The sequence below is a fragment of the Pleurodeles waltl genome, chromosome 2_2 (genome assembly GCF_031143425.1).
Source record: "Pleurodeles waltl isolate 20211129_DDA chromosome 2_2, aPleWal1.hap1.20221129, whole genome shotgun sequence".
NCBI classification, from domain to species: Eukaryota; Metazoa; Chordata; class Amphibia; order Caudata; family Salamandridae; genus Pleurodeles; species Pleurodeles waltl.
In genome coordinates, this window is record NC_090439.1 from 976,677,821 (window position 1) to 976,703,203 (window position 25,383).

General features: G+C 43.4%; 1 protein-coding gene across 1 annotated transcript in view; it reads right to left on the bottom strand.

The window, feature by feature from the left end:
* Positions 1 to 4,366: 4,366 nt before the first annotated feature.
* The window catches only part of MRPL13 (mitochondrial ribosomal protein L13), a 134,018-nt gene continuing 113,001 nt past the window's right edge, over positions 4,367 to 25,383 (bottom strand). Inside the window, exons 6-7 of the mRNA XM_069220683.1 lie at positions 15,902 to 16,023; positions 4,367 to 4,650 (exon numbers count right to left, since the gene is read on the bottom strand). Of these exons, the coding sequence (XP_069076784.1) occupies positions 4,626 to 4,650; positions 15,902 to 16,023 (147 nt within the window). The 3' untranslated portion in view covers positions 4,367 to 4,625. The remainder of the gene's footprint in view (positions 4,651 to 15,901; positions 16,024 to 25,383) is intronic.

Sequence of the window (25,383 nt, forward strand, 5' to 3'; positions counted from 1 at the left end):
TTCTGTTGCTCAGGGTGAAGAAGAATCTTTTGTCATTCTCTGATCACTGCATTAGGAAGGCTATCGACATCCAGGTGCAGAGATCCCACATTAAATTGTGGCCTGGTTTTGGATACTTCTACTTGGAGCCAGACCCATAGCTACAAGCTGTGAGAGCCATCACCTGCACAAAGGTTATGTCTGAGAAGTAGCTAGATAATATTTGAAGAAAGAAAAAAAAGTAACCCTCCGCACTCCCTTTCTGCAAAATGTGTATAAAATTGGGTACTCCTTAGACCCGGTCCACCTTGTGACCTCCTCCGCCCTCCACAATCCCGAACGGGGTCTGAATTCTGAGAATGCAGTGAAAAAGCAGGAGTGAAACAGCTACTTATACTTGTCTTGCTATAACTTGTGAGCTCAGTGCCAGGGAGAAAACAGAACTGCCCACTTCTTAATATTGTACCCCCAACCATAAATTAAAAGGATATTTTAGATAAGCTGGGAGTATCATGGTCCTATATAGGCACCCTGTCGGTGGCCGCATTTCTCTAAATGAAAAGAACTCAATTACCTTCAATATTTGTATAATGTACAACCAGGGTACATTACATTATATGAATACTGCACTTCTCTAGATGGAGGCAGTGATTTGCATATAAAGAGCTGGAATCGGACAGGACAGACTTACCCGGTCATCTTCCATGGGTAAGCAAACTGAACAACTTTAAAGTCCGTGACAACAGCCCTGTTATCCACAATGGTTATAAGGGGAAAGCACTATAAAAAATGAAGGCATTACCTTTCCGGTGTAACACCAAAGGCTGACATCCAACCCAAGGAACTTACTCAATAAAGCTATCAATCTCTAAACTATGCTTATTCTCAGGTACAGCACAATCTGCCCCCACACACACTTCTGGCCGTGCTTGCTTATCTGTCACTGGGTAATTTGCAGAAAGTCTCCGACTGAACTCAGGTCACTGAAGCACAGATCCCTCGCCAAGCGCTCAACCTACAATTTGGCAGCTTTACCAACTGCACCCCTCTATCTTTAATTTCAGCTTCTCACTGCCAGTTCTTTTCCAGTAACACAGTAAACACCCTAAGCATTCATATTGCCTCAATATGTAGCCCACTTGTCTGCCTTGTCGTCATTATGTGTACACCCTTGCTGCCAGGACTGAGGAGCCACTTAATACACATCTGCCAACAATCACCCCCATTAAACACAACTTTACTGCTTCTAACAAAATAGATAGAAACAAGGGGACCAATCTTCTCTGCCAAAAGACTTCTTAGCTCTCAAAACTACGCAGACTGCCAGCAAACCCACCATCATTAGTCAAACCAGGCTCCTACATGGAGATCCCATCGGGTGCACTATCTAAATCAACTCCCACGTTCTCTCATCTCATATTCCACCCACCATCCTCAACCAATTCTCTAATTCCATGTTTTATCGGTACCGATATTAAGAACACCTTCTTGAGAAAAGACATAGTTACCTAATCGCTCGAAATTGGTCAAAACCTTGCACACCGAAAAAAAAAAAAACGCTAACGGCACGTGCTGTTGCGAACTGCGACCCCATTACTAGTTTTCAACACTTGCAGGGATTCGGAAAAATGCAGTGGCGGTGCAAACTCACAGTAACGGACAAGCCTCCTGTGTGCCAAATAATTAGGTTTCCACCATGCATTAGACATGACATAGTCACAACAGATTGTCAGTCATCAAAAAAAGCCAGTGGGACAATTTGGATAAAGCTGAATTTTTAACAGACAAAGCAATGCAAATGTTAACAGCCATTAAAAGGGGACCTATCTTGGGCGTCCAAGTACTTCAGGGTCTCACATTAATTTATCAACACATTAGCAAAAAATAAAAATACTACACTACATGTGAAAGCAAATAATTAATTTATATGACCAAGTGCCCTGCCAGAAAGCAACACAAAGAACGTCAGCATATTACAGAACACAGATCATCGTTCTGGACTAAGAACATAACATTGTGTATTGTACTTCACTGAGGGAGAACACAGTGTTTCAGAATTACCGTTTTGTTCTCGAAGTTGTTGGGTTTAGTTTCTCAATACACTAGAGGCATCAGGATGGAATGGGTCACAAAACATCATGTTTTTTGTAAAGGTTTTTTCCATATGTTTCTTTAAAACTATGACAATCTAAGAATTATTGAGACGAAGACTCCTGTGTACTGGTCGCACAATCATTACTTTAAAAACTGGGAAAAAAAATTTTTCACATTAGCCAAGCATTTGGAAAGTGGTGGCAGAGGCGGGTTGACCCACAGGACTAATGGAGTGCGTGCTACTCAATAATAATGCAAAACTGATGAACTTCAAAGAGTATAATAAATACTTTTTAATGATTATTTTACCATTCTTGAAATTGCAATGTTGTACATATTATTTTGCACTCTAACAAACGCTACTATGGAATAGACTGCCTGAAGCCCTGAAACATGTTGAGCAAATCTAAAAATATAAATTTTTAGTGGATTGATGAATTGTAGAAAAGTGAATGAATTTAACTGACTGTCATAAAACATATGTAAAGCAACTAAGTTCTGTTGTCAGTTATCGGTACAGGGCAGAAGTCCTGTTCTTTTATTTATATCTGAGCCCCATTGGCACAGACCTGAGTGTGGAACACCATGTGGCCCGTTTCCCGAAGAGCAGAAATTGGTTACACATGCCGCTGAAGCTCAGTTTGCATACACTACTGCTTCTAACTTAGCCTAAGTGAAGCTCCGCACCAGCCCAACGAATCCAGAGATGCAAGGTAAAGCACACATTTTCTACTCTTCACTGCTGTCTAGGTGAGAGCTGCCCAAAATCCAACAATCTACAAGAGCTGGTGTGCTAAGTGGTGACTCTGCCTGTAAAGCACACTCCTGGCAGAAAACAAGCCATTCACCAGTCTAAAAGGGCCCGAGTACCAGGAAGTGACACCAAGCCATGAGGGTTGGGTGATGGGGTGAGTGTGTTAGTACAGGGGCTGCTGTTGCTGCATTGCAGAGGTCCGGCACACTGCTGGTGTGTATGCTGGCTGGATTCTGATATCTGCTAAAGGGCCTGCACAGCCCAGAGTGTGTGTGTCCTTATTCAAGTGGGTTTAAACACTACCTGCACCTACGAGTCAGACAACCTTTTTCCCCCTTCACTTCCAAGATCTTTCCTCCATGATTGTGGAGCTTTTGACGAGGATCTGCTAGGATAATTAGGTTACTTTTCAAAGGACCAACTGGACCTAACCCTAAATTGGGAAATAACATCTACGTGGTTTCAAACCCACTTAATCTTGCAAGGCCTGGGAATACCACATCAGTATTCCGGTTCCTGGAATTACTGATAAGAATGGGTATGGTTCTTTTTGGAATGCATCTGTATTCCGAGTGAGACCCTGCAGATCCTTGAAAATGTAGAAATACTGCTTGAATGTATTCCTGCATCAGATTCCCGCTGTAACTAGAAATTACTCCATACTCAAAATGAGAGCCTGAGCTACCTTATTCTACTGTTTCAGAATGTGTCAGATGTTTGCACTATTTGGGCTGAGTGTTTTCATATGTTTTCTGGTGTTTGCGACAGATTCAAAGAGGTGTTTTAAGAGTTACCTTTGTTTTAGCAAAACCTTCATGATCCTCGGTCCTCTCTATTTTTATGAATAGTTCAGTGTTCTTGGTCATTTAGGGATTGAGTATATTGGAAATTGTGTGTACGAGTTGCAACTAAGCTTATTTCTCTATTTTTGTTATGTATTCAATGAATGTGATTTTTATTGCTTGCCATTTACTGTATATGTACTTACATCTCTGAGTCTTCACCATCATCCTGTTTTTCATTTTATTAAGTTAATTCTGGCTACACAATTCCATCTTTACAGCTATGCGCATGATTGTACTGTACTGTTCCTCGACTCCCTAAAACCAGCCCCCACGAGCTAGACTAGACCGTTCAATCACACGCAACACAGAGCTACTGTGGCTTTGGAAGTCAACTTTCTGTCGGAGTGTGCTGGTTAGTGGGGAGCGCCTGCAAGTTCACATTTGATATGGCTGTTTTGTCCTTGCAACTTCAAGGACCAGGGGAAAAAACCTGACTGACATTCAACACGATGGTCTATATTCGGAACACCTATGCAGGCTCCCTGTTCTACCAATATTTTTACAACTGTAAACTATTGTTGTAGTGTTGGGATTCAACTATTCGCTGCAGAAACATGGTTCTGGTTCAATCCAATACATCTATCTAATTTGTGTCAGCTATATTATTTATTCAGCTTTCTTTAAATATTTTCTTTATTGAAACCAGAATTGAAGAGAAAACATTGTGTGGAGTTTTTACACAATTCGCATCAAATGATTTGAAATCGTTTATTTAAAGTATTGCATGGGTTTGTACAAAGTGCATTGGAAAAGAACAGACCGCATCGCTGCTAATTCGCCCTCAATAACATAAAAAAAATTTCAGTGTTAACATTATCTTATAGTCATTCATCTTTATAATACTCTCCAGAGATAGAAGAGAACTTAACAAACTTAAATAACGTGGCATTTTTGCAAAAATGACATAAGAGACACGTGTTGCTGATTTTACTCTTTTCTCCGAGAGTTCCAGGTTATTTTATTCGAAAATCCTCGGGTCTGAAAAGAAAGCACAAAACAGAGAATAAGCTTTAATAGCCCTGCAAAACATTTTAATATACACACACAGCACCTGTGAGCGGCCTGCAGGATTAAGGAAGAACACGTTTCCCTACAACAAAAAGGTATAAACGTTTGCCTCCGTTCATTTTAAGGATTAGGAAAGGGAAATAACTTCAAATGAAAGTCATGAAGAGCGGCAGCCTGCATACCTCAGTGCCAACAAATATGTGGGTGCCATTTAAAAATATATATATATATATATATATATATATATATATATATATATATATATATATATATATATATATATATTTTTTTACTGATTCAAGACATCAGACGCTGCTTGGAGCAGTAAATTAAAAAATGCATTTCAATTGTGATAATGTGCAATGGTTCTTAACCTTTTGATTACTGTGGAGCCCCAGTTTATCACTACCGGAATCCAGGGACCTCCACTGAGTCATTATTCGAATCCGGCGACCCTTGGTCTAAGCAATTTCGAAGGTATGAACCACAAAACAATACACAAAATAAAGGAATCAAGCATCTATCAAACAAATACACACTTCAACTTTATTAATCTGTTTATAATATATTTTTTATTTTCAAATCTTTTGCGGACCCCTCCCACCCGAGTAAGCATCACAGCCCCCACTGGGTCTCCGGAACACAGGTTAAAAACCGCTGCTATAGTGCAAATTAATTGAGGGTTTTTGTGAAGCTCACAGCTGCCCCTGGGAGCATCCAGGCACTAAAAGTAGAAAACAAGGGAGAGAGCACCACGGGGCATGAGGAGATAAGCACATTAAAGAGAGCAGCACACGAGGCAGAGAGCAACATTAGGCGCAAGGCATGGGTATTTGGTGGAGGAGAATCACACATGGTTAAGAGAGGGAAAACACATGCACTCTCAGTGTTTAAAGAAAAAGAATAATGGTGTTCCGTAAAAATTAGCACTGGGAGGATACAAGTTACTCAATCAAAAACATAGGAATGTGGCTATGTTCCAGGGAGGGACAAACACAAGAAGAGGAGGAAAGCTACTGAATAAGAAGCAAGGAAACGAGACTGACAATAAATCCAACCAATGGAAACAATGGGCGGGCATTAATCTCACTGTAGGGATTTTTTGTGTTGTCAACAAGAGGTCTTTATCAGGCCTAAAAATAAAAGAATGCTTAAAGAAACAAAAAGTTGTGAAGAAAAAAAATTAAACCACTATACATTCGCTTTCATTTGTATTCCTTATAGCAACTGAATGATCATGATTTCAAAGTAAAGCTTGCTCGCTCCTCTGTTCAGAAATAACCACATTAGGCACTGAAAGGACGCTTTGGTTTTTTGTATGCATACTGACACTGCCTTAGTTTTCAATCAAGTTTCAAAGTATATTTAAGCTGCCTGAAAAGTCACAAAACAGACCACAGAGGAACCCGTAGACCCAGTTGAGACCTGGGTAATTAATGGTATTTGCAACAATATCTCAACAAGTATTAATAAAGCAACCACTTAAAACATAATGAATAAGAACACAAAAAGAGAAGCGGGAGAGGTTTTCAGTTGAGGCGGTCTTGTCGCTGATGAAGGTGCTTATAATTACATTGTTTTCTTGTTGGGAGACTGAAGATATACTGCCCGGAAACTGCACCGATTGGTTTCTTCGAATTACTGGCCCGCTTTATAACTTGTGACCATCTGGATGCAGATACCTGTGACTCGAGTTTGAGTGGTTATTGCTGCATTTCTACGAGCTTTCCATATTTCATACTTGGGTTTGGACCAATTTGATTGATTTTAGCCTTCTGGCCGCTACTGATTTTTGGAGGTATTTAGGACGACCTGCCCTTTATATGACGCCCCAGTAAGTAGCTTCCGTTTCGGTTCTCAGAAGCACATTGGGGAAGGGTCCAGTCTGTTGCCTCGCAACATTTTCTTAATTGGGCTTCACCGCAACTCTCTCTGGTTTATTCCTCAGCACTACATAGTCTACACATTAGTGTCTTGAACACGACCTGTTGATAATTGGGGTTAAAATGCTGTCAACATCGGATACAGCAAAACCCGGCATGTTGATTTATTACATGATACTTTCTGAACTTTCATTTTCAATACCAAGTTTATGTACTAAAATCGTAAACAATCTCTGCCTACATGCGGTCACACGCACCGGACCACGAGCACCACGTGCTGCTTTATTAATACATGTTGGGACGTTGTTGCAGATACCCTGGAAGGTCAGTGCACTGAGTAACGCAACTAAAAGCACTAACAAGGTCAAGTAGGATTACAATGTTTTTACTTTATTCCTGCACTTGCAATTTCAACCCTGACCTAATCTTCGATCCGTTTTTCTTTACATTGAGGCTGTATGGAGAGATACTACACCACAAAGACATGTGACACTAACGTGCTTTTATTCCATTACTGCATTGCAAATCTGGGCTTCTTGTATTGCCAGTTAGTATTTGTTAATATATTCATTGACGCTACATCTTAGCTTGTACGTATTTTAGTAGAGTGTACCTTCAGCAGTTAAATATTGTTTTGTAGGAGGTCTAGTCAAAGGTGAATTCTTTCTTGGCCTAGTAACGTCAATGAACTTGCATCCTTGCCTGCAAGAGCATTAACCCCATGGGTTATGTGACAATACCGCTTTTTAAATACTTTTTTTTTTTAATAGGAGGGACATCTTTTTCTGTATTTTATCTTAACGAACTAGCATTAGTACTTTATTGCTAAGCTGCTTGTGACTGTGTTTTGTCTGTCATTGTAGCATTCCTCATATGTTGTGTTATGTTTTCAACCTATAGGATGTATAATGCAGAGCTTACGTTTGTAAACTGAAGCAAAGATTTATTATTATTCAATCTTGAGAGAAGATCATCTTTTGAAAGAATATTTTATAATACTTATGAACTGTCCTAATTTGAAATTTGTGCAGAAATAAAACTTCTGAACATGTTTTTCCCCCATACTGTAGGTATGCATTATAAGGTGCTAACGCAGCTTGCAGGGTGACTGTTGTGGAAATGTTTATGCAACCTGAGGTAGAGGGCTGCATCCTAATAGGTTAAATTATTCTGATTAACTTGGTACTACTGGTCTTAGAAACAATTTGCTAGGTGAGACCTAGTGGCTTTGCTAATGCTTGTTTCAATTTCTTGGCTCTATACCCTTTTTCATTTCCAGTGAAACTGAAAAGGGACTGTACATATGAAAGGTAACAAATACATTATCAGTGTCTATGTTTATCACGTTTATCACATCTGTTCCTGAAATACACAACAGTGATTTTATGAAAAGTTAGTTCCCATGTGAATGGAAAGGGTATTACAATTTTTAATTCATATACAATTCGGCACAAGTCTTTTTATAAGACCTCGTAATAAGTTGCAGTTTAACTAAGGGTGGTAACTCCCATCTTGCATAGCTAATTGCCCTTGCCAAGGTTTGTTTATTGATTTTTAATTTGGGCAATGCACACCAGTATTGCCTTTGCAAAGGCTTGTCCAATTGTGGTGGAAGCACTGCCTAAGGAAAGGGGTAGTCAGTGGGCATCCTGAAATTGTATTTTTTATGTGTGGTGTTCTATGATGTCTCCCATGTTGCTTATAAAGGTCTCATTCAGACACAACAATGCGCCAATCTTGGTACGGTACAAGTAGGAGACAGTATAAATTTTTGAGAAAGTCACCCACCATGTGTACACGTGGTGACTATCTCAGACTGATAAGTACTAGTGTATTTGGAAATGCTTCTGCAATACCAACGGACGGAGTAAACGCTAATACCAGTGGACGCTAGAAGACCTTTTCGAATTACTATACAAGAATTCAATTAAATTCAATTCAAGGCATTTCCTATGCGCATGGCTACCCGACAGGCTTTCGAATGCTGAATGGTCTGCCAGACTTCTAGAACATTGTGATACACTAACAAGTATGTTTAAGCTGTTTCCTGAACCTAAGGATATTGTCATTCTGTCTGAGGACAAGTAGAAGGGAATTTAATGATTTGGGAACAAAGTGTGCAAAACAGTGCCACCCACTCCTGGCTTTCCTCACCATTTGGACGACAAGCAAATATAGGTTCCTAGATCTTAAATATCTTGTGGGACAGTAGGGGTGAATCAAATGATGTAGAATTTATGGCCCCTCTCTATTCAGAGCACAATGAGCCAGGCACAAACCTTTAAACTGAATCCTTTTTTGTATCTGCAGCCACTGTAGAGAGGCTAATGCAGGCGAAGTTGTAGGATGGTTTGGGATTCCCCCCAAAATCAGGGTAGCAGCATTTTGGATCACTTGAAGTTTCTTAATCACAGATTTCAGACACCCTAAATATAAGGGGTTTCCATAATCTAGCTGCAATAGTACCAAGCCCTGAACACCCACTCTTCGTACAGGACTCAGCAACTACCTCAGCAGCTTCCAGAGGGCTCCCAGAAGTCCAAAGCAGGCTGATGAAAGCTTTCTAGCCGGGCTTCCATGGTAAATTTGAGGTCATTGATGATGCCCAAACTTTTTCTTCTGCCTTGGAAGATGGGAGGTCTCCTAGGGACTTGGGCCAACAGAGGTCTCCCCAATAGGAAGAATTACCAACTATTAGTACCTCTGTCTTGTCGCCATTAAGTTTTAGGCAACTGGCCACTATCCAATCTGCAACTTCAATTAGACAGGAATTAGGTTGGGTTGATACAGCCCCGGTATTGGAAGAGAGGAAAACAATAAGCTGTGTATCATTTGCATGACACAATTGAGAAACCATGAGAGCATATCATGTTTGCAAGTGAGCAGAGATTAAAAAGTGTGTGACTCAGTGAAGATCCCTGTGGAACTGCACATTATAGGTAATGGGCGGCTGAATAAAAAGGTCCTTCACTGACTTGAAAACTTCTGCTGTTTAAGAAGGAGGTGAGCCATTTTTGTACTTGACCAAAAATCACCACTTATTCCAGTCTTTTAAGCAAAATGCATGGGAGACCATATCAAATGCTGCACTCAGGTCTACCAAAAATGACCACAGCTGACCTTCCTTGGTTGAGGACCCCTTTTAATTTTCTGTGACCGCTATGACAGCTGTGCTCATACAACCATAACCTGTCAATGACAGTATTGGGTATAGTCTCATTTGGAAAAAATAAGTCTGATACTCTAGGAATAAGAATGTGGGACCCTGAAGGCTTCCATACTGTACTATTTTCAGTTAGCCCAATAAAAGGAACCAGAATCTGTTTGACAGCTTCTACTTGCAGAAAGCGGAGTTTGTTTGCTTTTGCTTGGTGGGAGCTGTCAGTTACCACCAAGCAAAAGCAAACAGCTATGTCTGGGGTGTGGGCACCCCCAGACATAGCAGGAGCCAACCCTGAGGGGTGCCAGACCCCTGGGCCATCAGTGGGACCTCGAGGAGGGCTGTGTGGCCCCCCTCTACAACATGAACTAGCCTCAGGGAGCTCCCAGTCAACCCTGACGCTACTTTGCCTGCAGCGACTGGGAAAAGAGGAGTAGCACGGTGGTGGATCAGGTAAGTTTTTATTTTGTATATAAAATATTATCCCCCCATCCCTGATGGCCGCACCGCCCCCCACCCCTTGAGAGCGCAGCGAGCTGAGACAGCATTTCTCTGATTTGCTTTTCGGAAGTGGTTTATAATAAGCTGCCATTGCTATATGGGGATGTGGAAGGAATAAACTGTTCTGGAAAGATATTGCAAGACAGTGAGGAAGGGTCAATGTTAGAGATGCAACTTCCAATGCATGACGTCATTAACCGCAACACCGTGTGTCAGTGGAAACCTGTCCCTGCCGAGTTCACAGCCACCAAGGACAAAGCACAGCTGCTTTCACTAGTCAACTGCAAGGAGTGTTCACACAGCTCATGTGACCAGAAGAGCGGCTATCAATGGTACAGCAGGTCCAGTGGGACCGGGGACAAGGGAACAAGGGGCTTGCAGGACCCAAATGATTGTGGTATTTAATCACTCAATCAGTTAACGGGGTTGCCCGGTTTCCATGCTTTCACCAGGGCCTCTGGCACCCTTGCTATGCCAGTGCCAGTTTTTTTTTTTTTGGTTTGAGTAGACATCAGTAGCCTCAGCAGATTACTAAGGTTTCAATTAGATAATGGACATAAGTACTCATTTAATGCCATCTGTCGTGGATGAACCCACAGCACTCATTAATATATTTGTAAAACGAACAGTGCTGTTAGACAAGGTGATAATACAGCCGGATCCCAGTGTGGTTCTAAAAGTAGTGGTCACAGCCCATTGCTCTCAAAATAATACACGTTTCAAAGACAACACTTAAATCATCATGAGACACCAATGGGACGCACTTCACTTTCATTATATAGCCTGTTAGGGCATTAAAACTAACAGATCAAAACTTCAATAATGTGTATCACCCATTAACTTTTTTTTTTTTTTTTTAGACACCAGACAGGACGGTTCCTCAGGTCTGCCTTTCCACGATCTCGTCACACAAAAAAACCCACCAGTTAGGCTCCCACATCAAAGAAGAAAATAGCAGCCGAGAGGACGATGGTGGAATACTGGTCCACAACAGATAAAACGCATGAGAAACATTTTTGGGTTGAGTGTAAGCGTACAATCTCTTGTATACGTTTATGTATACTTCTTCTGTGGGCTTCCAGCGATTTCATTTGTTAGTTTGTGTCATTTAAAAATCCTTTCTTGCTAGAAGTCAGTCATGCCTTTTTGTCCCTCCTTCTGTGTGAGAGCAAGGACCAACTATTGTATAGTTACACTTTGTCCTATTTAACTGGTCTCTAGGGCACTTAAAAAAAACAAAAACAAAAACACCTTTGCTTCCTGCTCCTGTACAGGGAGCTTCCTTTTTCATTTGTTGAGCATTCATGCTCTGAGCTTAGCTGTAAAAAAAGGCTATAAATCAGGCTATCTTGGTCACATTTGGTCTTTGGGGCTCTCTGCACCCTCTCCGTCAGCTGCCTGGCTTGGCCTCTTCCTTGGCCTGGATTTTCTATACCAAGTGTGCCTGCCTGTGGTCCCCGTGCTGAGAGCAAGGGTGGGGGATTGCTTGTAATAGCTTATAGCCTAGGCACCCAGCTCTACAAGGGCTCTGCAATCCTTAGAGAGTACCCATTTCTGCTCCATACTGGTATCCCACTCGCAGCTCCATCAGTGCACCTCAGTTCACACACTTCAAGCCCTCAGCCGTGCCAGTGCCGGGAATCCCACACGCGCTGTCTGCTAGAGCACCTCTGTTCTTGCAGTCAGTACACACTACTGTTCCAGTACTGGGTCCTCAGGTGCAGCTCCATCAGTGCACCTCAGTCTACCCTGGCAAGGTCACTTCCTTTCCTATACTGGGACCCCGCTCTCATACAGTTCCATTACAGCAGCTCAATTCTAATATTCAGTCCATACTGCCAAGCCAATACTAGACCTAAAAGAGCGAAGCACAGCTCGGCCAGTGCACCTCAAGTTTAACATCCAACGCCATTGTTGATGTGAACCACCACAGCTCCACCAGAATCCATCAATTCTAACATTCAGTGCACAATTCTTCTTAGTACTAAGGCTCACACACACCCTTCAGGACTCCTCGCTTCTGTAGTTCAGAGGCAATGCCACTCCCATGCTGGGCACCATTCGCAGCTTCACAAGGGCACCTCCAGGCTAGCATTGTGCAACACTGGCACGACAATACTAGGTTCCACACATAGCTCCATTAACATACCTCATGTCTCACCTTGTGTGCCCGTTACTATTCCAGTACTGCAGCCCATATACAACTCTGTCAGTGCACCTCAACCGCAACCTGCAGCGCCCCATTATTCCAATACCAGGAATTAAACAGCGCTCCGTTTCTCATTCCTCACCCGCTGTCTTTCTGGTATTCCAGCACTGGGCCGGGACACACCTCTGGCAATACCCCCAATTCTGATCTGAAGCGCCCCAATATTGCTGTATTGGGGTTCACATACAACTCTGCTAATATACCTCCTGCAGTTCTACAATGCCCCCTGCTGTTCCGCACTCTGACTTCTGTTTGAGGACTTGGGGGAGCCAATTAAATCTATTCTTAGCTGCCATCTTTATTTGGAAGGGTCTGTTTCTACTAGCTCACTCTGTTCTTTCCTTTACTCTGTTTACGCTCAATGTTTTCTTTCTCCCCCACTTTTCTCTTTCCAGCTCTTAAAATCCACATTTGCTTTTTTCTTCAACTCTTTATTTCTACTCCTCTCCCCTTTTTTTTTTCTAATTTGCTTTTTCCTCTTGCTATCTCCTCTTTCAAACTCGCAAAACTTGGTTATTTCTTTCCTTGTTTCGTTCCTCACTTTTTTCCTTCATCAAGAGTTCATTCTCTCACTATTTTTTCTCTTTTCTTTATGCTTTATTTGTTTTTTTTAATTTGCTCTTTCCTTGGAGTTGGAATGCGTCCTTCCACTTTTAAAAAAAAAATCTTTCTCCGTTCCTTTCTCTGGTGTGTTTCTTATCTTTATCTGTCAACTGACGTTTTACTATAAATCCCTCTTTTTCCCATCTGAATGTGGAAGCCACAAGTTACTTGTTGGGACCCAAAGTGTCAAAGTGATTTTCCCATTCTGTGTCTGTGGGAAATGTGTCAGTGCATACATACATGCCCAGATTCTTTTGCTGCTTGTTTCTCTCGCCATCTCTCTTTTTTCTCTACTGATCATTTTCTCTTTCTTTTCACACTTTTCATGTTTTCCTCTCATTTGCTTTCCCTTTTTTCTTTTGTCTAACATGTTTGCTCTATTTTTTCTCTTAGTTGTGTTTTCATTTTCTTGTTTCTTCCCCTCCTTTCTTTTATTCCTTTGCGACCCCTAATCTTTCTTCCTTTTATCTGTTGTATTCCTCTCTCTTCTGTTTTTCTGCTCAATTTGCTTTCTCTCCTGAGGCCTAGTTATCAATATAGCAACAGGTGCAGTGGCACCGGGGCCCAGAGACCTACGGAACTCACTCAACTCTAATTACCTCTGTATTTTCCTATTGAAATTCCAGTCAACCATTTTCCTTTGTTACTCCAGGGCCCATGACACCGTTACTACGCCACTTGTCCTCTCCATCTTTACTCCCGAGTCCCTCTTTCCTTTCACCATCCAATCTGTCCCAAATTATATTTTTATTATGGTGTTTTGTGAATTAAACTAATGCCAAAAGTTCCTTCAAAGGTTTACATGCCAATTGTATATGTTTAAAGATAGAGGAAGAAAGTAAATGGAAGTGCTTTAGCTAAATGCTGAGACACTGGAATTATGTGGCAGGAAAAGACAAAATTATGAGGTAGAGTTTACCAATTTATGTGGCAAGAAAAGTCCAGTTATGAATTTACAATGCCAACAGCTCTAACTCAAGAAAATGCGAGACCTATCGCATTGCAAGTGTTTGTTTAAAATGTCACCAAGCCAAAGCGGACTGTTTTTTTCCCAGCGATTGTTAGAAACAGTTACAAACAAGACAACATAAGCTTCCTCCTTACCTCTGCCTGTCTTTCCTCCCTCCCTCTAGCTGCCGCGTTTATGTTTTACACCACCGAGGCGCGCTTTAATGTTGGAGTGCAATGACATGAAAACGTGCAGACTGGCGAGCTATGGTCTGTAATTTCCACCCACTACGTGCCCTTGAAGCTTACACTTGGCGTGAAGGGAACAATTAGGGGTTTTACTATCTGTTCAATTAGGGGGCTCCCGGTCTGAAGTCCATCGCCGGTGGCTGGTGAGGCGCAGCCCGCCATTTTCACACGGAGGACGAACAGATGCTTTCCCGGCACACGGCTGCACTCGCGCAGTAAAAGGAGAAGGGGGATGCGATAAACACAGAGGGTTAGAGGAAGAACAGAGGCGCACAACTGCAGCACGGAAGAGCCCCTCACTAAAAAAGACCACTTTTAAATAACTGTCTGTTATTTGACGAACTGCACAGGCGCGCCTTTACTTCCCAGAGAATTCCTTTCGCAGCTCAAACTACTCAAAACAGCTGCACCGCCATAAGGGGACTTTTGAGGAAGATAATTAACATGGCGATCCTAGTAACACGCTGCATACTGTACGCCGCGTTTCACCCGCGCTCGTTAAGAGAGAGCATCCCTCCAAGAGCACTCGCCGAGGATGCAAGACTCTGGCTACAATTAAGGGATGAAACAACCGGGAAAGATTGTGCTGTGGGAGGGCAAAGGCGCGTACACTGTGCAGTAAAGCTCAATGCTTACATTCATCTTCCCTGTGGCCAATCAGAGAAGAATTAGGTTTGTTTCACACATCCCAAGACACTTAAAATGTGCCAACCCATAAGTCAGAGGGCAAAGTCACCAGCCATAGAACATTCCAGAGTCCCAGGATGCCAGGGGGCAAACACCCCTGGCCTTGCACGGATCATGAAGGGGCACCATAAACTCGTCGTGCCCACTTCACCAAGTAGCACTGGCATCCATGATACAATGTCATGGGCCTGCCAGTCCTTGCAATTAGCTGAGGCAGCTAGAACAAAGGAAGATCTTCTCATGTGGGCCCTCAGGGATTAGTGAACAGCTGACATCTTCACTCCAGCTAGTCAACCTGATATAGTAAGGGAACATGGTACTGAGACCGTAGAATAACAAGAGTCGTGGCAAGTGTGCAGATTCATATACAGTACAATATAAACAGATCCCGATAAAAGCTTCATTAGTAGGCCCTGGGTATTCTGCTCATTTCAAGCAAACTAACTAACTCAGGCATCTACACAATCTGTATAACTAGGGGTGTTAAAACCATCATCACTTAAGGCATGGGTACGCGCAAACATTTCCCCAGATGCCACAAAACACAGTTTGTAGCATGCCCGAGGGCTGCACTGATGCCAGTAGGCCGAGAGTAGGGAGGTGATCGAAGGTGGGCACAAAGGGGGGGGCAGGGGGTGGACAAAGGAAGGTAAAACGCTCATGCATTTAAACACTTTTTTGAAGTTCGCTGACAGTTTATCGTGCTCTTACATGTCTAGTGCAACATATCTTAAATGTGTTCCTAAAGATAAGTTGTCTAGGCCACTTAGTTAACGTGTAAATAAAGTGTAAATAAAGTATGCCCATTTCACAGCTTTTTGAATTTTTCTGCTTTGTCAAGTGAACAGCAGCCCAGTGCTGCTGTTCACGAGGGGGCCGCAATTAAAGGTCAGAAGGGCCACATGCGTCCCCCGGGCCATACTTTGAGTATCCCTGACTTAAGGGGTTAGTTAATCTTGAACGATCCCAGCAAATACTTACGGAGTCCAGACTCTGGGGAAGGCATTAATTTCCTCCTGTGTGTATTCATCAAGCCTCTTGGGTACTGTGCGTGGTTGTGGGAGCTCTTCCACCAGATTCTTGAGAATATCTTCAGGGATGGCCTGATTAGAAATTTAAAAAAAGGCATTATGAACTTTTACATCAAACATTAACAAGTGAAAATTTACTTCCTGTAATAAGCACAGTACTCTAACCTCACAGGCTTTTGGTAGCAACAAACACATTGAAAATCCTCCAGATCATCAAAATACCTGAATAGTGTGTATTTATATTTTAAAACAGCAAGAGGTGGGAATTATGTATATCTATAATATTCACATGCAGTTCCTTCCCTTTTCACATATGTAGCTCTAACATGATTCACCTATTATGATCAAATCACAAAACTGAAGTGAAAGCACTAGGATAAGAGCTGAATTAGGGTGCACTGGGCATAGTGGGAATTTTGATCAATCCTTCTGACCATACAATACAAGTATTCTGAAAAGTAATATGGTCTTAGCCTTTCGTTAACTGTACCATTATACCCAAGTAAAAAAGGTGTTTGATTTAAAATCCTATAAAAAAAAACAAAAAAACTTGGAGCAATATTGTCTGTGTCAGAATCCTAGAGAACCGCATTACTGAGGTGATGGACACACACTAGGAAGGCAGTCTTCCAGGTACAAAGTTTTAAATCACTGTTACTTTTGAGATTATACGGTTTGTTGGAAATGGCCCTTTCTGCAGGGTTACCCCCAAACTTTTTGACTTTCTCCTCCTATTTTTCTGACTGTCTTTTTGTTGGCTTTAGGACTCTGGGCACTTTACCACTGCTAATCAGTGCAAAGGTGCATGTGCTCCCCCCTAAAATTTGGTATGATTGGCTTACACATGTTTGGCATATTTAATTTACCTGTAAGTCCTTTGTAAAGTGGTCTACCATATACCCAGGGCATGTAAACTAAATGCTAGTAGTGGGCCTGCAGTGCTGATTGCGCCACCCACAGAAGTAGCCTTTCAAACTTGTCTCAGGCCTGCAACTGCAGTGCCTGTGTGCACAGTTTACTGCCACATTGACTTGCCAATGCAAACTACTTGCCAAGGCCTAGGATTCCTTTATACTACACCTAAGTCACCCTTAAGGTAAGCCCTAGATAGCCCTATAGGCAGGGTGACGAATATGTAAAAAATAGGACATGTACTGGTATGTTTTACATGTTCTAGTAGTGACAGTCTTTTGTTTTCACTACTGTGAGGGCTGCTCCTCTCATAGGTTCGCACTGGGAATTCTCATATTTTTAAGTGGTAATTTCTGATCTGAGGGGAGTAGAGTGGGCATGTTTAGAACGGTAATGAGAAATCCTGATTACTGGTGTAGGTGGATTTTACATTACTATTTTAGAAATGCCACTTTTAGAAAGTGGGCATTTTTCTCCGCTTATAACTTTAGTGTTTTGCAGCTTGACTCCAATTCACGTCTATGGCAGAGTGACAACTACAGTTGGTGCATACTTTCCAGACAGCCATAAAACAGGAGGGGCTATGCGTGACAAAAGAGGCATCTGTATACTGACAGTCATCATGGGCTTACATATCAATAAACTGTGTCCTGCCCTCACACAATGGGCTGAATTACCCCCTACTAATGCCTGGAGCCAGGGCTGGGTTGAAAGGGGTTGTGTTACACTTGAAAGGGTTCCTTTGCAGTCACCCCGAACAAAGACATTTTTGAGTACAAGTACAGAGGCTCTGATCCCATGATTTTAGAGCACTTTTGAAACTGGGACTGAACCTCTGCCAGAAGGACTGCTGAGCTGCAAAAGGACTCATCTGGACTCCTCTTCTGCTGTTGTTCCGCTTCATGCTGGGTGGCATAAAGGACTCACTAGATTTCTTTGCTGCTTGTTGCCCTGCTTCCAGCTGCTTCCAGACTCTGGAGGACCCAGGCACTATCAGGACTGCTAGGAGGAACTGCTACCCATCGAGCTGAACTGGCCTGCCTGCCCCTGTTCTGCCTCCTTGAGTGCCACCAAAGGAGCCCAGTGCAGAGAGATCGCTGATTTCCTGCTCCTTGGCCCTCTTAACCTAGCACCTGGGGAGCGCTTTGTGTCTTCATTCTACTGTGACCCACTCCTGTATTCTGTAGGGACTGGAAGGATTGCTTCTCTCCCTTCCCCTCCCCCTCGTTTGGACTCCCAGTGACTGAAAGGATTCCACTCTCTAACTTTCCTGCTTTGTTCATTGCAGGCTGTTGAGGCACTTTACCTGTTTCTCCAGTTCAGCGCATGCAGAGCGCTTCACCTTGCCCCTGGGAGTGCCACCGCAACAGCGCCACAAGAAGCCTACCTAAGCAGGCCCCCATGTCACCTTGGTAACCCAGGATTCCATTCTTGGTGTGATGGCAGCCAGAGCTGCGTTGAGGAGAGAGGGGCCAGTTAGGTACGAGGGCCCCACCGTCTGGTTCACCCTGGCACTGCCACCTGTGCCGAGAGACCCGAGGAGAAGCCCCAAGGCAGTACAGGGCAATACCTACATCCATAGAAGCTGCCTGACACCTGCAAGGTACATTGCCCTGGGACCAGGGGCAGGCTGGCATTACAGAGACTTGCTTTAGCCAGCCCTGTACCCTGTTCTCAGCACATTCCTGCACAGAGTCCTCCATGCGGGTTCCTGGTACAGTGGGGTCAGCAGAGACTCGCAGGGGTGATATGGCCATCCTGCAATCCCTCACAGGTGGCCCTTTTTTCCTTCAAAAAGGGGCTGGGCTTCACAGTGTTGGCAACTGCACTGTGCGCTTGCAGGCAGCTGCCTTTCATTCCTAACGGACTGGATCAGTTGTCGGTATCCCGGGGTAAAGCCTCGACAGAGGCCCCTGGTCATCGCTAGAAACCAGCCTGATGTGGCAATTGACAGTTCACCGTACTCCCTGTAATAGGCCAGCATGCTTTTATGCCCTTGGTTTGGGGCATCTCTACCACAGTAAAGGTAATAGGAGTACAGACATGCCATGCCCTGGGATTTCATGGGGATGTGAGTGCTAGATTACTGAATGATTTACTATTATGTTTCCAGCAATTTATCCGATACTGGAGAATTATGACGACTTGTGCACCTTGATGCATTTCAGTACCCAAAAAGCTACTGTTCTTGTGATGCCATTTTTGCCTTGCATTTCGTGTTTCTCACTGCATTACAAACAGTGTTTATGCTTTCATGGTCTAATGAGATATATGTATAATACACAAACCTATTTTATACATAATACTGTATGGAGTCTCTTTTGTGGAGTATTTATTGTATCACTGGTGTGTTGCGCAAATGGTTTACATATGACCTCTGAGGACAAGCCTGACTGCTGTGTGCCAAGCTACCAGGGAGTGAGCACAGGTTATCTTTGGTGTGTAACTTACTTGCCCTAACCAGCGTGGTGGGTTCTGCCTGGCTTAGGCACAGACCCTAGCCACCCAAAAACCCCATTTCTAACATGGTTTATTTAATTTCTAAAAACACGTTCAATACATATCATATTGAAAATGTTCCTGCAGAATAGAAACGGTACACTAGTCTGTCAACTTTGTTGTGTGCTCAGCTTTGGTTACAGTGCACCGAGGGCCTCTCTGTGGGCAGGGCTATGGGAGTCTCGTGACAATCAGCATCGCACGAAACAGAGGTTGGCGTTGCAGGGTGATGTTAATAACGCCCTTTACCTGGTGGTTTCAGGTTGCGTGAAGTGCTAAAGCGTTCATAGGTGCCTCGTATACCGGCAGAATGTTTTGAGGTAGCTACGGTAAAGCATCTTATTTCTTTCATTGGTGGGATTTGGCCACTGTGACGGACAAGCCACGCCTCTCTCGGGACTATTTTTAAATGAGCAAAAGTGAAATACCCATTTTTACAATCTCTATTCATTTTACGTAACTTGCTTTGTTCGTACCTGAAAATTCACTTAAATGACAGATGCATTTTTCGGGCAGCAACAGAAGTAAAGGTCCTTCTCGTTAGAGTGACCATGCGCCCCATATCTGCCAGGATTGTCTCAGTTTTTCACTATTTTTCTCAGCAATGTTGATTGATTCTATGTCAGGACCGGAGGCTTCGGATTATGCTATCTCTTTCTTTACTGTCAATACACAGCAGCCAATAAAAAAACCAAACTACATTTCCCATCTGCTCATAGCCTCGATAGGACCCCCAATCAGGGCCCACCATTCACTATATGTAACATACCCCTTGAAGTCTGTCCTCTTTCTTTCCTTCTCCAAAGCAGAGCAAAGTACTTTTCATTTCCCCTAAACGCCTTGTGTATTATAACCGCTATTTGTATGTGATTGAGCGCGGCCTTGTACCTTCAAGCGCTTTCAATTTACGTGTTACACAGACTTAATATTGAAAGAAATTTGACGGCTCGCTCCTTCTCGCAGCATGCCGTTCGTCGCAAGTTCCATTTAGCGACTTGCTTTTATTTCAGATTCCGGTGCGCGCGTTGACTTATTTGTACACCCCCGCTGGTGAGGAGAATTAGGGAAGGCCGCGCGACTTCCTGAGCAGTCCGCTTTCACTTGTTGCGGCCGCGCATGCACACAGACCCACTTTCACTCGTTGAATCGCTTTTTCCCCTCCGCTTGAGCATGCCTTCCAAATTATGCCCAGAGGGACTGTAATAATACGTGAGAGCTGTGCTCTAGGGAATTTCTGGTGCCCTCCTCCTCCTCCTCTCTTGCATTGATTATACCGGCAAACCAGTTTCTTATTCGTGGCACCTGGGCTCCCCAATATTGACATTTGTGCACCTGGGACCTCTAATTATTATATTGATTGTGCACTGAATATCATGGCCCAACAATATATGGATGATGACCTGTATGGGGAATATGATGCTGGACACTATGACCAGCACATGGAAGAGCGCCTTGTGGAGGCCTTAGACTTCCACGTTCAGGACTCAGTTAACAGAGCTTTAGTGAAAGCACTGTGTCCTTTTGCACAACCTATATTCAATTTTGGAGTTAGGTGCTTTGGCGCAGGCTCGGGGAACCCCACCCCGGTAGAGGTCAATGTAAATGATCCTCGTTGGTCATCTCATGACCTTTTAGACCAGACTGTTAATATGGTCCTGAGTGATCACGAATATGGGGCTTTCAGGAGTAAAAAAAACTCCCTCCGTCCAAACTAGTCAGAATACTTCTGACTCTGACTCTTCCGATTCTTAGCTTCACCTGCAGAGGATAAACCCCAGCGCAAAAGTAAGCGTAAGGCTCATTACACCGAGGACTCTTCGATGTACAATCCAGACTGAGAAAGTTTTGAAAAAGAAGTTGGCAACACTCTGCGGTCTGAGTGCCCCCACCCACCTTTCTCTGGTAAGGTTGCGGAGACCCCAGAACTTGATCCTCATATGGTAACTTTTCTGAAGAAGTATGCTAAAGACCCCAAAAAGGGTATTGATAGAGCCTGGCGAGGATGCAAGGACAAGTTATTAGATATTTCCGGACCTCTTACAAAAATTCTAGATTTGGGAGTGCAAGCAAGAGACCCAAGAGGTAATAGATCCGGAAGTCCTGTTAGAATGGGCTAAATGGGCCATTTGTCTATTGGGAAATGCTAATTGTTCCATTTCCACGGAGTGTAGGAAATCCCTTCTACTCCGCATTGACCGAGTTGGCGGAGTTAGCGCCATCAGAGGCAGGTCCTTCAGTGAACGGGCTACTGTTTGGTGACAGATTTGTCAAAGACTTGGCCAAATATGTAGCCACCTTCTCGCCTTGGATAAGGCCAAAACTTCCATCAAGAAAGTATTTAATAGTGGCCATTTTTAGCAGGGACGGACGCTTCAGAGGTCGAGCGTCAGGCCGCTTCAGTCCCCAGACTTCCCGACCATACTACAGAGGCAGAAGATCCTCCAGCTTCCAATCTAACTGTAACTTCTACCCTTCAAGAGGATGAGGATACAGGGGTCGCAATCCCATGGGACCTCATAGAGGAGGACAATATAACCAAAACCCCACTCAATCAGGTAACAATTCTTCCTGCTGGGGAAATCATTTTGGGGGTGGGGTGGGGGGCTGATTGAGCATGTTTGTACACAACTGGTCCCTGAGCACACAAGATGTATGGGTGTCAGAAACAGTAAAGGGAACTCATCTAGAATTGTATTCAATCCCCAAACAATCTTCCATTCCTCCTCCTCTCAGTTTTTCTCAACACAAGACTTCCTTTATAGATCGGGAGGTTGAAGCTCTGCTTCAAAAAGGGGCTTCTTGTTCCTTCTCTTTCTCACCTCAGAGGGTTTATCAGCACAATATTCTTAGTCCAAAAGAAGGGAGGGGGTTCTCGGTTAGTGCTCAACCTTCACCCTTTCAACTCATGGATTGTGTATCGGCATTTCAAAATGGAGGGCATTCATCTCTGCGATCTCTTGTTGGAAGAAGACTGGATGGTCTGATTAGATCTCAAGGACGCCTACCTGACCATTCCCAATTTCACCCTTCATCAACGTTTTCTTCAGTTATTTTGGTGGAAGAGGTATTACAAATTCTCAGCTCTTCCCTTTGGCCTTTCCTCGGCCCCTTGGTGTTTCACCAAGATTATGCACCCAGTTATGCAGTGGCTCAGGGTAAAAGGTATACGTCTCATAGTTTATCTGGACGACATTCTTATCATGGCGCAAGAGAAAAGTCTGGTTCTCGATCATCTTTCCTGGACAATTCAGCTTCTCCAGGATCTGGGTTTTATCGTAAATGCAGAGAAATCCCAGTTGGACCCCTCCCAACAAATAGATTTTTTTGGGGTTCAAGATAGACTCCATTTCAACCCAACTGAAACTTTCCTTGACCAACAGACTTGCCATCAAGAAGGAGTTGAAGAAGGCATTGTCTCTTCCTTTGATTTCCTTTAGGGTTCTTGCCCGCTTGGTGGGCCTCCTTGCTTCATCTATTCAGGCCATCTTTCCGGGTCCCCTCCATTATTGGGCTCTTCAGAGATTGAAGATCATGCATCTTCGCAAGAGTCTTTTCTATTCGGAACTGGTGGTTTTGTCACAAGAAGCCCGGACATAGCTTCAACGGTGGTTGACGCATATGGACGCCTGGAACAGCAGGCCAATCTTTGCCTCAGTTCCGGAGATTGTCAGAGTAAGATGCCAGCAGATGGGGCTGGGGAGCCAGATGTGGACAGATGCAGGAAGAGGGCATGGACAGTGGTCCCCGGAGGAACTTCGGATGCACATCAATTGTCTAGAGCTTCTAGCAGGCTCTTTTGCGGTGAAGACACTGTCCCCAGTCAAGGCACAATGTTGTATCCTCTTGAAAATGGACAACATTTTGGCTGTCGGGTACATAAATAAACTGGGGGGTAGGGGGGGAACCGATCCAGGATGCTAGTACAAATTGCAAAGGACTTTGGCACTTCTGTCTAGCTCATCAGATTTCAGTCATAGCGGAATATATTCCGGGAAAGGTGAATGTGATAGCGGATTGGAATTCTCAACATTTTCGGGATGTCAGCGACTGGAAATTACATCTCAGAGTTTTTCATTTTCTCAATTTACTGTGGGGTCCGTGTTTGAAAGACCTGTTTGCGTCTCGCCTGAATGCGCAGCTTCCACGTTTTTACAGTTGGAGACCGGATCCGTTAGCTTTCAGCTCAGACGCCTTCCTTCAGTCCTGGACAGAGGAGCGGACATATGTGTTTCCCCCCTGTTCCATGATTCACTGAGTTCTCTCCCAGGTCCTCCGTCAGAAGGCGGAGATGGTCTTGGTGACACCTTGTTGGAAAGCACAATCCTGGTACGAATTCAGAGGTCAGAGGATCTCTTATTGGATCCGATGGGCCACCCACATCCTCCCATTCTGGAAGAACAGTTATCACTCTTAGCATGGAGGATTTCGGGAGATCAGAGCAAATAGCTCAGGTTTTGGAGGACACTAAATTCTTTCTCGCCCAATCCTTGGACCCTAGCACACATAAAAGATATGCTTCTGCATGGAAGCGATAGCTGGATTGGTGCAGTCAGAGGGCTGTGGATCCCTTGGGGGCCACTGTGCAAATGATTGCAGATTTTTTTTGTCCCATTTGGCTACTCAAGGGTTAGCCTATAGAACAGTTAATAATTTTAGGTCAGCTATTTCAGCTAAGCATCCTTGTGTTGATGGTAAACCGGTTGGTGAACATCCGCTTATTTGTAAACTTCTACGCTGTATTCGCTTGGTGCCTGCCCCCCCCCCCCCACACACACAACCTAAATATTCGGTTTTGTGGGAGTTAGTTTAATTTTGAGATTTCTGGTGGCATGGCCAGCCAACGAAGGTTTATCCCGGAAGCAATGTCAGCAAAATTGGCTATGTTACTTTGTCTGATTTCATGCAGGAGAGTATCAGATGTTAAAGCACTGGACATTGCAGGTAGAGTTTTTACTCCTACGGGAGTTTCTTTTCGAATTTCTAAACGTACAAAATCGAATTCTACATGTATTTCTTACCTAAGCGCTAGAGGCAACTCTAAATTATGTGTGGTCAACTGTCTAAAAGTGTATGAGGATGTCACTTGTGAATTCCTTGGGAATCAGGCTGGACAATTATTGATTTCTTTGCAGAAACCCTTTGGGCCCTGGTTTTTGGTGACTTTGGCCAGGTGGGTTAAGTGGTTGCTTCAAGAAGCAGGAATTGATGTTTCAGTCTTTGGGGCTCATTCTGTTAGAGGAGCTATGGCCTCAAAATCCTTGAGCTCAGGGTCCAGATTAGAAGTTATTATGCTGGCAGCAGATTGGTCTTCAGATTCTACCTTTAAATTATTCTATCATAAACCTACTGTGGATGTGGCTTCTGGGGTTGTGTCTCAGCTTCAAACTAGCATAATCCAAAGCCTCTGGTCCGGACATAGAATCAAAAATGTTCTAGCTTGCGCAACAAGAACGTTCAATTCTATTAAGGACACGGAGGCAAGGATTATCCCACCTGTGACAAGAGTAACTTTAAGTTAATATATGACATGATGTATTATTGTATAAAAGTGCCCCTCCTGATGTAATATGATGCTTTTTCCTCATTTGGAGATATTATGTCATTATTTTCTTTTACAGACGAGAAAACTACTTGAGCACTTTCAAGGGAGTTGTTCCTGATGATCTTCTTGGACATATGTTGCACTGGTTGTGCTGTTCTATTCCTTCGAGCAGAAGAAGCCATAGTTGGAGTTTGACTTCGCTGGATGGTGTTTGAGTTCAATCTAGATGACCAAAGAAAGAGGACGAACTTTAAGGGTTATGTTATATATACTGGAAGGTGGGCCCTGATTGCGGGTCATATCGAGGCTATGAGCTGATGGGAAATGTAGTTTGTTTTTTTATTGGCTGCTGTGTGTTAGTCAAGAAAGAGATAGCATAATCCTCACCTCCGTGTCCTTAATAGAATTTAAAATTCTTGTTGCACAAGCTAGAACATTTTTGATTCTAGTACATGTCCTGGCTGTTAGAGACGTCGAGT